The sequence below is a fragment of the Triplophysa dalaica genome, chromosome 25 (assembly GCF_015846415.1).
Source record: "Triplophysa dalaica isolate WHDGS20190420 chromosome 25, ASM1584641v1, whole genome shotgun sequence".
Taxonomy (NCBI): domain Eukaryota; kingdom Metazoa; phylum Chordata; class Actinopteri; order Cypriniformes; family Nemacheilidae; genus Triplophysa; species Triplophysa dalaica.
The window spans coordinates 13,172,509-13,190,898 of NC_079566.1; the positions used below are offsets into that span (position 1 = coordinate 13,172,509).

At 37.8% G+C, this 18,390-nt stretch overlaps 3 protein-coding genes across 4 annotated transcripts in view; 2 read left to right on the forward strand and 1 right to left on the reverse strand.

Annotated features, from left to right (window-relative positions):
* Window positions 1-18,390, reverse strand: part of si:dkeyp-113d7.10 (zinc finger and SCAN domain-containing protein 21) — a 57,258-nt gene that overhangs the window by 13,057 nt on the left and 25,811 nt on the right. The gene's annotated exons all lie outside the window — the stretch shown is intronic.
* prf1.3 (perforin 1.3) lies at window positions 639-4,747 on the forward strand. Of its 2 annotated transcripts, none has more exons than XM_056742091.1 (4): window positions 639-667; window positions 1,818-2,332; window positions 2,411-3,280; window positions 3,384-4,747. In XM_056742091.1, the coding sequence occupies exons 1-4, from the start codon at window positions 650-652 to the stop codon at window positions 3,670-3,672; spliced, it is 1,692 nt and encodes a 563-aa protein (XP_056598069.1). In that variant the 5' UTR covers window positions 639-649; the 3' UTR covers window positions 3,673-4,747. The 2 variants fall into 2 exon arrangements, with proteins under 2 accessions (XP_056598069.1, XP_056598071.1); XM_056742093.1 differs by having other exon boundaries at window positions 657-667; window positions 1,803-2,332.
* stx1b (syntaxin 1B) overlaps window positions 5,531-18,390 on the forward strand; it is a 36,050-nt gene continuing 23,190 nt past the window's right edge. The window contains exon 1 of the mRNA XM_056742107.1: window positions 5,531-6,109. Coding sequence (XP_056598085.1) covers window positions 6,080-6,109 — 30 coding nt within the window. The 5' untranslated portion in view covers window positions 5,531-6,079. The remainder of the gene's footprint in view (window positions 6,110-18,390) is intronic.

An 18,390-nucleotide genomic window follows, 5' to 3' on the forward strand; every position in this document is an offset into this window, starting at 1 on the left:
GGCTCTCAAATGCTTGGGTGTTAACTTTGCAGAAATGGTGCGTACAACGCTGTTCCTCTGTAGTCACTTCAGTTTCTCTCTACAACTCCGAAAAGATTAAATAACATATATAAAGCAAATCTATCTACATTTAGTCCAGTCTGAAGACTCTGAAGTCTTAAAAGTGGTTGGGTTACATGAATGTTGTGATGTACTGTAAAATGTCTCCATTGAGTGCTTAGAACACAGAGACTGTCTGTTTTCAAATGATTTGCTCGTTCGTTTTAATCTATGTAAGATTAGAGTGAATAGACCACAGATCCAGAGATGCCAAATAGATAAAAAAAGGAATCAAGACTGATATCAGCTCTCGATTAGCGTGACCCTGGATTGAGACAATGTCATGATACCTAAATGCTTGCAAACAATATGCAATACAGTAATGTTGTCTTTGGAAAAACAATGGTTAAAAGAAAATGTTAAAGTTTGTAAAGCTGTTTGGATTGATGTTTTTTGCAAGCGACCATGTATTTGTGTGTGATGTGAACTTGTAACCGTTTAAACCTGGTGTTTCTGAGTCAGGTCTTTTTGTTCCTGTTTTCTCTCTTCATAAATTTAGTGTTATTTAACTGAGGCTTCTGACCTGCTCTACTGTTTAAGCAAGGCTGTTATGAAAAACCTCAACTGGGTAAATGTAAATCCTATGCTATTATTGATAAGAATTATGAATTATTTACAGGTTATTTGTTTGTATAATAGTCTTGTGCATCTTTTTGTAAAAAGCATTTTGAGAGATTGATGTGATGATTTATTGCTGTTACACTGTTTTAATGTTCTCTTCAATTAATTTCATTGAATTGAAATCATAGGAATCCATTTGTATGATTTGTGATTTCTGCTCAGCTGGAGGTTATGTAATTCATTTTGAGTCTTTTTTTATTGCGGTATGTTCTTTATAGAGAATTACAGGTCACTATTTTAAGTTTAACTCGACGTGAAAATTATGCAGTGTTTGCCTTTAGTACTTCAGTAGTTGATGTTAATCTGTTTTAAGCATGTTATCTTTTATAAATAAGGATTATTAAGTTTGTATTCAGCATACGTGATGATTGAACAAAAATATTCTCTTTTCTGAATTACACAAACATTTATGCATTTGACAGGTGCTATTATCCAAACCCAAAATTACCAACTGTGTAATCAAGTTCTTAGACAATAAAATAAAAAAATTATACATATAATGTATTTGATTAAATCCATTATAATATAGCGAATGATACAGTAGGTAGCAATTTTTATTTAATAAATAAATAAATAAAATTATTTACTTAACCCTTGTATAGTGTTTATTTAATAAATACTTTTAAAATGTAATTAACTTAACCCTTGTGATGTTTATTTATATAAAAATTAATTTATTTAACCCTTGTATGGTGTTCATGTTTTTGTTACTCTGCCAATGTCCGTGGCTCCCATTATTTGTTTTTTTAATCAGACAACCATTGAAATTTAAGGAAAACTACTTCTACAAAATATGTTATACTTTATCTCAATTACAACCAACATGGACAACATATGGTTAATATTTGTCATTTACTTTTATTAAATCACTTTCATGGAATGTTCTAATAAAAACATCTATTTGTGGTTAAAAAAACAATTGGGGCATTTTCAGTAAACATTAAAAACTATCCTGCAGACACCTAACCTGCCAATTGTATTAAATGGTATACATAATTACAAAGTCCAATGTTAATGCCTGTAGGAACTGGAAAGATCTTTAAGAATTCAATGTGAATTTGAAGTCTTTTGTATCCTAACAGCATCTTCTCTCTCAGACTGCAGCACAAATGGCTCCAGTTCTTCTGCTGCTGTTTCTTCCTCTTGCCCTCTGCTGTCAAACGGCCCCCAGCACTGAATGCGAGAATCTGCCTTTCGTACCCGGGCATAATTTAGTAGGAGAGGGCTTCGATATCGTGCGAATGAAGACCACCGGAGCCTTCGTGGTGGACATGCTGAACTACATGACCGGTGGGGACCACGGAAACTGCACTTACTGTGAAAACAAACTGCTCAATAAGAAGCAGAAGTTGCCGGCATCCGTAGTCGACTGGCGCATCAAGGTTAAATGTCGTCGTAGCCTCAGTGCAAAGGTCCATGAATCCGCCAGTTCGGTGCTTAAAGATACCACCACTTCTACCAGCGTCAGCTGGAAGGTTGGCTTGAGCGTGCCGATGGTGGCGGGCGTGGCTGTGGGTGGCACTCATTCAAGTGCTGCCAGGTTTGCCAAGAGCCATGCGTCTCAGGACAAGTTCTCCTACACGAGCCACACCTTCTCCTGTCGCTATTACTCGTAAGTTCGTATATGTGTGTGCACTTAACTGATTATTTTAATCACAAGTGAGTAAATTCATTTGGGTTCTCATTTCAGATTCCGTCTCCACGCTCAACCTCCGTTGACCAAAGAGTTCAACGGTTCCATCAACACCCTTCCTGCTCAATTCAACAGTAAGTCTGAGGCGGCCTACAACCATTTCATCTCCATCTACGGAACGCACTTTCTGCGGCAAGTTGACCTGGGTGGTCGCGTAAAATCGACCACCGCCGTGAGGACCTGCAAGGTCGCCATGACGGGACTTTCGGTACAAGATGTGAGCAACTGCTTATCGGCAGAGGCGTCCGGAGTTATAAAGGGTGTGAAGGTGAGTGCAGAGACGAGTTACTGCAAAGCCAAAAAGCAAAAACTGGAGAGGGGCAACAGCTTCAGCGCATCTTTCTCTGACCGCGTCACTGAAATAATGGGAGGAAACGGTGAGGCTCAGGATATCCTCTTTGCCCCAAGCAACAAGAGCGGGTATGGTGTGTGGCTCAAGACGTTGAAGACGTTGCCGGGCGTGGTGTCCTATACGCTGACCTCTCTGCACATGCTGGTTACACACGACCCGGCCAGAAAAGCCAGTTTACAAGCGGCCATTAGTTCATATATAACGAAAAGCGCTATATCCACTTCTTGCTCTTCCAAGTGTAAGGTGGGCCGGCGTAACGGTAACTGTGCATGTAAATGCGGCGGCCATCAACGTATTGATAGTAATTGCTGTCCAAGCAAGCCAGGAGTGGCCACTTTGAGCGTGACCGTGGTGAGCGCCGCAGGACTGTGGGGAGACTGGTTCTCTAAAACCGATGGTTATGTAAAATTCTTCTACAAATCTTCGGCAGATACGACACCTGTGATTATGAACAACAACTTTCCTCAGTGGAACCATAAGCATAACTTTGGAACTGTGGATCTGACGGAAAGAAAGTGAGTAAATGCTAAATGTTAAAAAATGTCTTGCGCTATTTGTGCTACAAGGTCAAATTTTGTATGTGTAAAAATAATCATCAGAATTTTTTTAATCTTCCAGACCAGTGATTTTTGAGGTGTGGGACCGTGATAACCGCTGGGATGATGATCTGCTGGGAAAAGTTACTGTTGTCCCAACTGTAGGCACCAACGTGCAGAAACGGTTGAAGCTAAAGCATGGCACTCTTCTGGTCTCCATCACTGCAAATTGTGGTCCGAGCCTTGCAAGTTCATACTGCGATAAATATGCCCCTGCACCAGATAGCGGCAGTACTCTCACCGATTACAACCCCTTCAAACCAGTTTCATTCCAAGAATCTAATGGTCTTCCTGAAAACACTTTTCTGTAGAAAACATAATCGTTTGATTGAAAAGTGATGTAAAGCTTGATGTAGAATTTAAAATGCTAATTAATGCTAACTAATATTTTTAAATAGAACAAATATTTGACAACAAAGATAAAAATTTGACTACATAAATTTAAATTATAAAAAATTATTGACATCCCTTCAATTACATTGTTAGTATATTTCTATATATCTTCATTATTTAGTTAGGAAAGTTACATCAAGTAATTAGGAAAAACAGGTGTTTTTAGTCAGAATAAAGACATTTCTTTAAAAATCTTTCAATTTACATTTTTGTTTTTAAGCGCTCTAGTGTTTTACAAAAGACATAATATTTTATATCAGTGGTTATAATTGTGATGGGTGTAATGAGAAGGGCTTGTTTGATAACATCTAATGTTTAAGTCTCATTAAACTTGGCTAATAATGCTTTGAATGCTTAGTTTAGAAATATAGTCTTAGGAGCACAGTAAGTAAGGGGAGAGGCAAATTTGGTGGGGGAACAGAGACATGTCACTGGGTTGGGTCAGCGTTTATCTTTTTGACAGTGTTGGCATACACACATAAGGTGTCAACCCACTGCTGCAGTTTTCAAAGTGCATGTTGACAATTTTCCAAATTCATTCTGAAAAGTAAACGCATAAGAGCGCATAGATGAGGATTTACTTGAATGAAAGTGTTATGGAAAAAATACAAAAATAATACGGTAAAACATTAAAATTTGATGTGGGATAAACTGAATGCATAGTTTTCTTCAGATATATAATTGTGTAGGTTTTTAAGGGAAACTAAATTATTCTGTAATTTTGATTAAATGTCTTTGTAGATATTGTAGATTATAAGCAATGGAATCCTTAAACATCTAATCTTAAAATATTCAATTTTACTTTTACTTTTTTTATAGCTAATGCAGTAAATACCACCAATCCCGATAGATTTTAAGACCTGTATTTTAACATAAAAGAATGTCTAAATATTAAGGTATTTTATGTTTTTGTATAATTTCTTGTGCCCTATCAAGTATTTAGTTTCAGTTAAAATGATAATGTATAGAAAAGGCTGAATGTGGAAAGGTCAAAATGGCACCGGTTACATTTTAATTTCATCATTCACTGTAATTAGTTATATGTCAACTGTAAGTGTAACAATGTCTGATATATATTTTAAAAATTACATAGATACTGTATATTTTCAATACATCTATAATAAATAAATTTCAAAGACAAATGCTTTTAGCAAGTCAACTGAATTATTGTGGTTAAAGTAAAGTTTAAAACATTGTGGGTTTGTGAGCCAAACAGCGCCCTCTTTAGGAGAAAAACTGCTGATGCAGATGCTTTCCACTGCAATTTCAATTCATCAGCCCAAACGTCCCCAAAGCTAATTTGATAAAAGTAGAATTGAGTAAAATGTGATAATAAAGGCCTTGAATTGAGGTGACTTACGTACATATTCATATTTGTGTATGGTGAGGTTTATAAATGTAAATGATCAAGATATCCAAAAAACAGCACCGTTTCCTCTTTGAAAAACCTAACCATGGTTTTATTATAGTTAAAATCTAGTAAGCATGTTCTGTTGAAACAATTTCCATGTTGAATTACCATACTTTTACTACAAACATTATGGTTAAGCTGTGGTAAATTTGTGGTTCTACAAATATAACCAAAAATTATAGTAAACCTGTTCATTTGCTTGCGTTTATATTCCCGTATATCTCCACCCTTTTTTTAAATGTATTTTTTAAAAAATGCTGTCTTTTTAAAGTGTATAGGTTTATAACTGAACCAGTATGTTCTCCAATGCGCCATACCCCTTATTCATTGCCCGCATCAGAATAAAACGCACGCACGTCGATCCTTTCGTCACCCCCTCTGTTCGTGCAACGCGGTGGAAAAGACGAAATTCCGCCTCTGCCTTTTTCCCTCCGCCTAAAACAAACTACAGTTCCCTAGTTATCATGGGAAACGCGGGGCAGTTACGCGCTGCGGAGACGCGCTGTACAGAAAGCGAGAGGAATGGGGGAGGGGCGGCAGGTAAAGAGCGAAGGGGATGGCGAGGAGCGGGCGGCGCTTGCGCACACGCGCTCCCATCCCTGCGCATCGCTCCCCTCCCCCCACCTCTTTTTTGCAGCATCAGTACCGCGTTCGGAATCGCATTCGTGTGCTGGAGTCAGAGCGCGCTGCGGGGCATCACTGCACCGCCACGGAGGACGCACCATCACTGAACCAGGAATAGGGAAAGGGGGAAAAGGGCGTGAAGTAGCGCAGAGGGGGAAAACAGGGAAATCCGTTGTTGAGAAGCACCTACATCTGTGGAAAACTACAGACAGGAGCCAGACGATTGGTAATAAACACACAAACGCATCGGAAATCTCAAGCGACGTTTTTGGCCAGCACGGCGGGGAAAAATGAAGGATCGCACGCAGGAACTACGAAGTGTAAGTCATTTCTCGCGTTTCCTCCATGATGATGCCTTATCGCTCATCTCCTCCCTTATACTCCGTCTCCTCACCGCAACCGGGCGTCAGCAGATGACTGCTGCTCGCTCACGGTTGAGCATTTATGGGCATGGTACGCTTTCAACATTTTTTCCAAATTTCTTTATCCTCTTTTCTTTTTATCGATCACTATAATCACATATGGAACTGTCCCTCGTATCGCACATACGTTGGGGTTTTAATATAGGTACTCACACCCGTTCCATGCGCGATGGATGGTGTATCGATTTATCGATCAAATTGGGTAATATGGCGTAATTCGCGAAAAGAGCCCCCCCACATTAGTATGCATTGAAAGAGACCACCTTTGATACATGTCGCCCAGGAGTGTGATCTAGGGTATAGACTGCTGCGGACAGTTATCCTTAACACCGATACGCACCATCTCAATATCCAAATCTATGGTAGCCGCGTGATTAAATACTAACTCATTTTTTATCAAATAAAAAAGACATTTATTTCTATTGGACTGGCTATCCTTGTTGCACGCGCTGTTAACTATTAGATATTGAAAAGGGCTCTGCACCAGGGAATTTTGTGAACCTCCACACTACATCTCCATCCTCCTTCCTGCATGCATGTAACGTTCACCAGACGCATTTGAATCACTGGGTGGGATATCCGACTATTGCACCATGCATTGTTCAGTTCTTCACCAGTATATTACATATGAAATGCGTTTACGGATGCTATATTGTTGCATGCATCGTCAGACGGAGCTACATGAATACAACATGGCCGCCAAAGTATTTCTATTTGTGGTAGAGACGGTGAACGACTTCATCATTTTTATTTTATAGCCTTATTAAAGGTTGGCCTTAAGGCGTTAATGCGTCGCTCGAGCATGCATTTTCCGTCGCCGGCGATGAATGACATATCTTAAAGGAAACGCCTGAACCCAGTGCACTGCACTTAATAGTGCGCTTGTGTGTGATGCGTTCCCGAGAGAGCGAATGAAAGATGGACATAGATGTTCATTAGCATGTTCGTGTTGAACTACAGTAAAGTTGCACACATTTGGAGAAAGACAAGCACCTTTACTATTTAGGTGAGCCACTCGCAAGCGATTTGTACTAAAGGCCAACCAGAGCCCGAGACCTCCCTTATTCCCCCGGAGACCACTGCAGACCCGGTGCATCTGATAACACCCTTTTCTTATCAGACATATAGCATTGATATGCAATCTACGGATAATCGGATTGACTGAATTTGCAGTCATACGTGATACGCGTGCAGACTATCCGTCTTTTAAACATATATGTCTTGCTCCTGAGAGGTGTTAATAGCTCAACGCGGATGTGATGCGACGTGATTGGGCAGTAATCACATTTTATGTAATCGTCAGCATCACTGTGACGTATCGGTCGCGCGGTGAGGGAGATGAACGGGTTACTGTGGGCGTGCGCAGGGCGCAGGGCGCGCGTGTCTGTGTATAGCGGAGACAATCAAGGATAAATCACAGAATTCACTGACCTTGCCCTTTTCCATTTTAGGTTTCGTTTGTAACTGTAGCATCTTTATAGCCAAACCAGGGAAAGGCCTTACTTTACGTGCTGAAGTGATTATGTATAAGATAATTGCACCCTTTGGAAAATTCCCCATGGTTTTATTATAGTAAAAGTGTGGTAGCCATGTTTTTGGCAGATTTATATTTTATATTACTACAAACATCATTGTTAAACAGTTTTTTGGTTATTGCGGTGAAACCATAGTTCAATTGGGGTTAATATTGTTGTATTAACATGGTTACATATAAATAAAATAAGGTTTGCCTTTAACATTATGTGTCATGGTGCCCACACTTTTTATTCATCATCACAATATGAAGAGTTTGGTTCCAAAATGAGAAAACTCTTTCAATTATTTTTTTAATGATGTCATCATGTTTATGATCAAGTTAGTAAGCTGGATTGTTTTAGCTGAGTTATTATGGCTTAAATCAAAACAAACCATCTGCAGTTTGGTTGATATTAATTGGAATGCACAATATATATATATTTTTTACAACAGAGATATCTCATTTTGGAACCATACTCTTCATATATTTACTGCATTTATTGCTTTTTTCACACACTTAATGAAGTGATTCCCTAATAGGTTTCTTTAGAAAACATGGTATAAATGTTTTGTCAAATGTTACATTTTAAAACCTAAATTATCTGGTTTAATTCAAGTCTTAAATATTGTTTAATGTGATTTATGTGACTTAATAAATCTAAACCTTTAGATCAAACCAATATTTCAATGGTCATCTACATTTAACTAGTTTAGTTTGGTTATTTTCATATGATTTCATTTGTCCCATTGGTTTCTCTTGGCAGTGTCAGTGATAAGTTGATATGCTATATTACATTTTAAAGAATAAATAATATGTATGAGCACCCAAAGCAATCATTCTGTACTCAAACAAGCAGTGGTGGCCATTAATGATTATTTTTAAAAACAATTTTATCTTTGGACTGGATAAAATCTTGAGATATGCACGGAAGTGTTTTAAATAAACTCTTGTTACTAAACATGCACATGTATTGATGTGCTCCGCTGTGACCTGTTCTGTCCTTGAGAGAGAGACAAGGTTGAATGTCTCTCTCTCTCTCTCTCTCTCTCTCTCACTCACTCACTCACTCTCTCTCTCTCTCTCTCTCTCTTATTCTTTTCATCCCATTTAGCTCAAGCTTAAGATCTGAAGACATTCCACTGTCAATGTAAATGAACTTTAATTGTACGAAGTGAGACACAGTTTATAAGAAATGTGTTTTTTATGCTTTCACAATAGTCAAGAATAGGTCAGACGAGTCAAAAGTTGTTTGCCAGACTCCGACTCAACAACAAGATCTGTCTGGATTTCGTTGTTAAATTAAAGTGAAAAGGCTCGTTTTTACAAATGTCATGTATTCAAATGTAGTCCTAAATTAAAATTTCTTTTGGAATCTATTGACTGTTGTAATGTGATGGATTTGATAAAAATGATATAGAGGATTACATAAAGCATGGGTATTCAAGTAAAGTTCCGAGAGGTCCAGTCTTTATATTTTCTTCCAAACAATATGTTTTTTTAAATTAAATAAATATTTCATCAATAGTCGACTTGGATATCAGGCCATTTAATCTATATTTTGATATCCACAGTAGGCCCTGTTAATAGAAGTCTGAAAATTCAAAAAAAGCTTCTGACAACATACAAACAATCAAATGCTCTCATCCTAAACAGAATACAGATTTACTTGCTAAATAAGCCTTTCCATGCCATTCATATTATAGAACTTTATCATCTTTAAATAATATCCCAATTAGAACGTTGGTCATTACAAAATGTGACCCTGCTTGTGAAAACCCAGCAAGTCTTTTTACTGTTTTCCACATAAAATCATTGTACAGAATGTTCAATGAAAATATAAGAACAATATCTTCAATACTGACTGAATAATGTAATTTTAAAGATTGAAATCTTAGTAAAATTAATGCTTGAAATTAATCTCTGATGCTTGTTTTCTAATAATTGAGTCTTTAGCATGGGTTTTCACAGGGTCACAAACATTCACATGCTAATCAATAATGCTAATGCTAAATGTAGATAAAATCACAAATCTGGTCGAAGGGTTGGAGACATATAGCAAACAGTAAACACATACAAATTCTTTAAAATTGCTGCATTTTGTTTACTGTTGTGCATCCATTTACCTGCTCTGTGTGTCTGCACGACTGTTGTTAAAATAAGCACGTGTCTGCTGCTCTTCATGCGGCACGTCTTTGGTGGGAGGGAGGCAGCGCGCACTGACATAAAGAATACGTTTAATTATCTTGATTCGTTCAAAGAGAAGGCCACAAAACCCCATACACTTTAAAGTATGTATTTTCGGTTGTATATTATTCAATCTCATTGCTGTTGATATGATTTGTGCATCGCTTTATTAATCATGATATCCAAATGATTATTTTGTGAGAAATCAGGTGTGACATGGAACATCGATAGCCTGAGATTTATCATCACATACAGTAAATCCATCCGGTCGAGAGAAGCAAGAGGTCAGACACATTCTGCTAAATATTAATGATAATTGAGTGCTAATGGAACCTGTAGACAGTCCAATTCAGCCATGTTAAAAATGACTCGAAAGCCTTTTTTGGTCCATCTACACTCATAACTGTGATATTCTTGTGGCAATACATGATTTCTTGTATGTAGAAGTCAGCTGTGAGATATTCAAAATAGTTTTTTAGATGAAGCAAAGGATTAATTCTCTGCACAGATGGAACAGAAGCAGGGGAGAAACCCCCGGTAGCCGCTGGGACACGCAGGGAAAGTATCCGAGTGATAAGATGCAGCTGACTGCAGCGAGAGCTCAGCTCACGGGGAAAGTGAACGCAGTGGGTGTTTGTCAGCCTACGGGGCGGGAACAGGTAGATAACAAATAGAGAATAGACAGATGGGGAACTACACGACTATAAGGCTTCTGTCCAACGACCAACGCGACAGAGGGGTAAAAGTCAGGGGGGACTAATAGAAAACACTTCTGGTACAGTGAGAACTTGCTATTTTTACAACAAAATAGAACGGAGAACTTCTTCAGCCAATCACAGTGCAGGTAGCTGGGAAAGAGGAGGGTCAGACGAGTTCAGATGAAGGAAGAAGCTGTGATGGCCAGAGGTGCCGTAGCAGATAGGGTTTGAATCTAAATGCCTTTTTGTTGGGAGATAGATTAAGGCTTGGGATTGGGTTGTGGGGTTTTTGGTGTATATTAATGGAAGGTAGATTCGCTGAAGTGCAAGAAATTTGTAAAACCGCTTCCTGATACTATAAAATGAATTTCGTATGCTGACACTTTACAGTTGGGTCGGTAGCATAAACTAATTTTGTTGACTCTATGGGCATATAGATGCTGAGCGGTATGTGATGTAGTGAGGATGCTTAAGATGAAATTGAATGATTCCACTTGAGACTGCGCAGTTTTTTTATAGCAGAGTTCGACTTTTCAGGAATTTATTCTGGTTGTAGTGTATTTGCTGACACAATTTGCTACAACTTGAACAAAAGTATTTTTATGAGCTTTAAACTAAACAGGCAACAAAATAGAAATGAGCAAATACAGTTTAATGGGTTTTTATGACATGAAGTTTAAAAGTTTAACTGTGTATACTTTGGCACACAATTACAAATGATGCTTTATAGGGAATGGATTTAAAGCTCTTTTTCAGAAAGAGTTTGTCCTTGCAAACTCGTAAAGCACATCATGATGTCTATTTTACTATTATAGTATGGAAAACCTGTCAACCTCACCAATCACCTATAGTGACATCACCTTGTAGCCGAGCTACGGTTTAAATGTCTCTCATGGCTTATTGAAATGCTTCAATAAAACAGAGTGTGACGTCTTTTTTTTGTTTTTTTATATTTAAGGGATCTGAAAGGTATTTGGCTCTCTGAGCAGCACAGCGCCCCCTATAGGCTGTCCAGTTTGTTCTGCCCTGTAAATAGCTACATCACTCTTTCTTCTGGTTTTAGTTCAGTTGGCCATATGGTGAGTGGGAGTGAGCTAAATGGTTGCTTGTTTGACTTCATTATTGTAATTGGTGCTGTGAAATGAATCTGAATGTTTGTCGGTAATGCTTCTACATTTGCTTATATCAATGTCCTCAGTGAACTTGCAATGCAATAACAATAACAGACCTCCAGTGTTGAGATGAGTTTCGTAAAGAATTTAATGATTCGGCTTCTGATTGTCACTCCGCTTAGCATTTCCAGTTCCTTATTCATTTAATGAATAATGAATGCATGTATAAGACACACAAATCTTCGTCAGTTTGTGGTATGATTTGACTTAGACCTCCCAAATGTATACACAAGTAAGTTGGGTGTACTTGTCAGCACAATTGCTTTGGAATAACCACAGATAAGTTAAGCTGTGATACGGTCGTATATCCCAGATATGATGGCAAGGCTTGCATATAGTATTTATAGTTGTATAATGTACAATGATATATAACCGTACTCGTCAGCATTTAAGAATCGTGTTCGGGGATCTTCTGTCCGGTTCGCATTACGGGAGTTTCCATGAGAGATAACAAAACTGGAGACTACCAGCCGAAACAGCAGGTTTGGAAATGACACAGCAGCACCCAAAATAATATCAAACCACTTCAACACAGCCTCCATTAGCGCTATTGGGGTCTATTTATGTTCTTATTTGTTTCGTGTTATATCATCTGCCATGTTACCTGTGTTTATTATGCCCTACTGATGTACATTTAAGATTCTCACCGGTGCACTGTCACAGGCCACGACTCAAAATATCAGACTCATCCGCGCAGTTGAGCAGTGCCGAATCACAACTAACGTTAAGAAATACCTCCGCACATAACCTGCAGTAGCAATTAAAAAACGAGATGGCGACAAAGATGCCAATCCTACGTAGTGCCGCTTTAAGCCGGTTAATTACAGCACGGCCTTTAAAATTCATGGAGACTGAATCCCACGTTTCTTTATCTGACCTGCGGTGATTTAACTGCATTCTGTCCTGCCCACAACAACACAACACCGACAGCTTTTTTATTATATCCGTAAGATTTGATATGATTTAAAAAATTACAGCAGGATATCTTCTGTAAATTGACTGCAGACGGCGGATGAGTCAGCATGTTTGTCGTTTATTCTCCTGTTGGACACAGTTTTTCTTCAAAGCCGAGTCATTATTGTGTAATGTGAAAAAACGGAGGCTATTCCGATGAGGAAACAGAAAGCAGTTTTATAAATGGTGCGATGTCGAGATGTCAGTCTCAGTCTCGCCCTAAAAATGAACTCTCTGTACTTTCATGCACGTGTCTTGACACTAAACAATTTGATGTGTTCTAAAAGTCGGAATTCTTTATAAATGTATTTGTTTTATACAAAATAAATAGTTGTTTAATTGTTTTGATATTCTGGACCTCGAAAACACTGTCAGGAAAAGCTCATCTTAATTGACCTTTTTAAATATATTTCTACAAATAAGCTTCTGTAAAATGAAAGCTTTAAAATTAAATGTAAATATTTAACAATTCATCACCTTAACTTGTTGATTGTTTAAAACATTTTTTTTTTCAAATAATCAAATAATAAAAAAGATCTTAAATTGACAATTTGTTTGTGTCAGATTTATTTATTTTTATTTATTTATGCATTTGGCAGACGCTTTTATCCAAAGCGATAATCCTATACATTTATACTTAGGCATATGCAATGCCCTGGGTTCGAACCCAAAACCTTGCGTTGTTACCGCAATGCTCTTTCCACTGAGCTACAAGAAAGCTTAAATTGGTTACAGGGCAAAGTTATATCACATAATTCTGTCCTCTTACACTGTAGAATAGTTTTTTTCTGTGGCTCTCTCTTGGTCTAGTTGCCTTGCTAGAAGAATATTGTACAAGCTCAGTATTATCTGTAAATCTGTTCCTTACCATCTGTAAGATTATATATCGCCCCTGCTTTTATTTCAACCATTACAAAAATGTCACTTCTGCATTTTACATTTATGCATTTGGCAGACGCTTTTATCCAAAGCATGGTGTTGCTGACACCATGCTCTAACCACTGAGCCACAGGAAAGTTTTTTTTTCACTTTATTATGCCAAACTTGTTATTTTTACTTAAGTATTGATCTTTTATAAAGATGTTGTGTAGCCATATAATGAAAATAATTGTAGCCTTGTCTATGGCTATTTAGACTGGATCCTGTAACATCTGCATGGATTGATTTTTGACTGCATTCTCCTGTTGTAGATGTTCTTCGTATTTACATATATATGGTTTCGGTTCTTTGACAAAGGACTCTAATAGCTTGTTCTCCGTCTCTTTGGTCTGCTGTTATTAGCCTCGGTTTATGGCACAGTTGAACTGGGGATAACCCCGTCCCTTGGGTGGAAAAGAAACCACATCGTGTACTTATAAGAGACAACACATAGACTGAATGCATCATGCATCCTTCTCTATCACTGCCTATCTTTCTCAACTGCGTTTTTCTTCGTAAAGTGGTCTTTTAGAAGAACGTGTTGCGCTACAAATATGGCCCCTCAAATTTATTCTATCCCAGAATGCACCACTTTGTTGAGTGAATCTACGGTGTAAGAACGTGAGGGAATGTGATTTGCGTCCACTTCGGAAATATAATCGCATTTTCCACCCTTTCTCGCCGATCCTTATGTTTGTCAACAGCACCTAATGCAGTATTACGAGACTAAAGGAGGTCTAATGGCATAACCGGAGGTTCGAGAGTTTGATGCCCGTGGCCGTCGGCCATCCCCAGCGCAGATGGGCCGTCGGCAGGGATGCGGGATTCTGACATTGTTGCATTACCCCCGCACCTGGTTTTCCGAAGCATTATTCCGATAGCATGGATCTGGTTTACTTTTAGGAGGCCCTGCATCCATCATCAAATGTCTTTTTTTAAATGTCCTTTTCGATGACAACTTCTTCCGTATCGTTCTGGCTTCCCTTCCCCCACCACTCCCTCTCTCCCTGTGGAGGTCTATGTCTCTCGCTCCTCTCTCTCTCTCTCTCTCTCTCCCCATCCCCCTCTCATGGCACTCCGCTGACCCTCCCCCCTACAGCTGCACACTTCTCTTCCTCTTGATTCTCGCTGCCACACGCTCGCTTTTGCTTCCTAAGCATGCTCTTTACTGCTGCATCCCTTCCAAGGGCTTTTTCCAGTGGGTAAATAAAACAGATGAATAGAAAAACGGAAAACCCCACTTGAGCAATTCGGTTTGTCTTAAAACTGATGGATGCAAGTGTACACGTCAGGATTTTGGGAATTAAAAAGTAAAATATATCAATGTTTTAAGGGCTATATTAATTCAAATGAAATATAGCTGCATTTAAAACAACTCGCTAGATGGACATTTTTATTGCTTAGCAGTTACTCTTTCATAGCTCATGAGATCTTATGTGTTTAATTTAAGGATCAGATGTTTCTCCTAAAATTGCTTAAAACAGACCAATGAGACAATCCTTCAAGCATGAGGAGTATGGAGGTGTAAGATGAATGAAGATTGTCGAGGTCACATAATCTGAAATTGGGTAAATGTGATGTGAAATGTTTGAGTTCATTGAGAACGTTCCTATTATTGACGTTTGATTCCAGACTTGACAAATCCGAGATGAGTTTGAGACATTGAAAATACAATAGATATCAGAGGGGTTGTTCTTTCTTATGGATGTTGACACAATAACAGTACCATACTTTTCAAACGCAATATACATCATTAAGAATAATTGACAAGGATATACGTCTTCTCATGTGTGTTGTGTGAATCTATGGGCATAAAAGCTGAAGTCGTGCGAACATGCGTGTTTGTATTCTGATCGCTGTGTGGGTACAACTACGCCTGCAGTCTAATGTGAGGACAGCGTTATTGCAGGCACAATGTCACGTCCTCTCGAATGCACCACCCACCAATCTGTAACACCACCAATTCTGTGAAGCTGCTTTAAAACGACGCACATTAGGACAGAAACAAAACCCAACCACGACAAAATGGCTTCCCAGCTGGCTTGAAAAATCAACCCATAAAACACATATTCTGCACTATCCACTTTAATATTTAATACGGTCTCTACATTTATTTCGTTATTGGTAATTGTGCACAAGGTGGGTTGGGTTATAAATTCTGGATCACTACATCTCATGAGTAGCGTAATAGACTCGGTCTGGCGGAATCAGCTGGATGTAAGATGGTAAATAGCCGTACCAACAAACTTCATTTTATCTTCACAGCCTAAAGGGGGGCCTTCAATAATTTAAAGGCAAAGATCGGACTACAGATCCGTTTATTCTGATTTATACCGAGCTGCGCATGCAGGAAACTATCCTGATGTTCTTTATAGACGAGGTTCCAGGTGAAAAATGGCAAAAAGATGCTCTGCTGGGATTTCACACAATCTGATTCAGAAATCATAATAGTACACAATGAGAAAACCAACAAAAGTGGTTTTTAATGTTCTGACATGTAGCAGGTTCCCATAAGAAAGAAAAATATCTTTAATATCTCAATTATTTCTCTTAGACATCAATTGGATTAAATAGAAAGCAAAGATTAACTTTGCTTAAGTTTTTTGCACGTCTCTGATATTCATGGTGAGAAAAAGACCCATAAATCTCACAAATTCCTCCAAAAGAGATCTCAACAACGTCTCGAACTGAGCTCAGATTTGTCAAGTCTGTTAAGTCATTAAGTATTAATGAAGATCTCAATATGAACTCAAACATTTCTCATCAAATTGACCCAAATCCGGATTATTTACCTCTTACCTCTTCACGGAATTGAACAATTGTCTCATATCTTCGATGTCCTACTGAATCCTCGGATACTAAAATACACTTTATTGTCCCCCAGGGGGAAATTTGTGTTGGACTTAAGGTGTTTACATTGACAAAACCTTTAAAAAAAGACATTAACAACAAATTCAACAATGCAAAAAGTAAATACCAACACTCATTCATCATTTAACATTTTGATTAAATTAGGTATAGAAGACTTCTTAAAGCGATTATACCTACCTATTGGTAGTCTGTATCTTCTTCCAGAAGGTAACTCAGTATTGCAATACATGAAGTGGGTCAGCAGTGGAGCAGACTGTTCATACATTGAATCACGGGACAAATAGTATTTTCTCCTCGGATGTCCAAATTCACAGTTTTTCAGGAAACGAAATAAAATACTGTAGCCTACTTTTAAAATGATTAAATACTGTGTTGTCAAAGTTGACACTTTATTTGAACACTTTTTAATACTTCTTTTGGTTAGATATTTGCAAAACCCAGTGACAAACAGATGGGCCTTATAGTGATGCTTTATGATACGAGATACAAAGGACCACATTGATTTGTTTTATTTCTCTAAAGCAATGTCAGAAGAAATCAGCCAAATCAGATTTAACTTAAATGAAACTCATAAGAGAACTCAATCAAATTTTATTCTGATTTGAGGTATTGTAATAAATACTAACTTTTCTTTAAAATATGCTAAATTAAGCCATATTAGATCAGTATATAAACCAGCCTGATACACTTGAAAATACATAGCTGCTGTATTTAACATTCTCCAAACATTCTGCATTTATCATTAAAATGGTTAATATTTTTCTACATATACGATAACCAAAGCTGAGCCCAACATCCCTGTGTGATGTGATACGTATATAACTTAATGTGGTTAAGGGTTCCAGTCGCCTAACTTTCCTATGTGCTTCTTTCCCCCATATCAATAACATCATTAAGCTTGCAAGCTTTTAATAATGAGGAGAATACTGATATCTTGACTTAAAATGCTGGGCGTCCAATCAAACTCAAAGTATTTTGGCGTGAAAACTCACCTGTCATTTGAAGCTGCTGTAGCCAAATGAGGCGGATGCCAGCATGGACAGATGTGTCACTTGCCCTCATTTTCAAAAACCATGAAAAAACGATGTAAGGTAAAAGAAAACATGACCCATATTAAACATGGCCATGCTGTTCTGTATGCATTACAAAATGATCAGTTCACCTAATAAAAGTATAGAGTCTATCCAGTTCATTTAAATAATGTATTCCCTATTTGATTTGATCGTATTCAAAACATTTTGATACGGTTTGTCCGATGTAAAACTGAAATGAAATCCGGGTTGAGGCTGTCATATGTAAACGGTTGATCTGTGATATGTGCCACCCATTTCCTAGCCGATTATAAAAAGGAAAAATGATAAATAGCTCATAAAATATGCATTTTAGTGACTTACATTACATTCTATATTTGGGTCCTAAAGCTACATACTGCTTGTTACTAAAACACATCTCTAAATAACCGGTTTATATTATTATAAAACCATAAGTCATTGGCTTTGCAGTTACATAGTCTAGCATGACCTTGAGTTGCCTTATGGCGTTTTGCATTGGATCCGTCATAAGTGAGGAGATGAGTAGATGTGACATAACCCAAAGGAGACCTTAGTGTTTTTTTATAGGAAAAGTCATCATACAGAATAATGTCAAAAGAAACATTAGGAATATCTATATTTAATGTATCTATATTTGGGTTGTAATGAAAGAAATGTCCATTTGTCCTACACCTGCCTCAAACCATAATGGATTTTGAGCATGGATATGGATAGTCTTTATCGCTCTTAAAATGAATAAATCCTGAGCTAAAGAAATAGGAACAAGAAAATTAACTATTTTTAAAGCCGTAAAGTGTTTTTTTAAAGAAAATCT

Excerpts from the sequence above, each read along its gene's own strand:
- prf1.3 (XM_056742091.1), top strand. Across the intron at positions 2,333-2,410 it reads TTCTCCTGTCGCTATTACTC|ATTCCGTCTCCACGCTCAAC; the intron begins GTAAGTTCGTAT and ends TTCTCATTTCAG. Across the intron at positions 3,281-3,383 it reads GTGGATCTGACGGAAAGAAA|ACCAGTGATTTTTGAGGTGT; the intron begins GTGAGTAAATGC and ends TTAATCTTCCAG.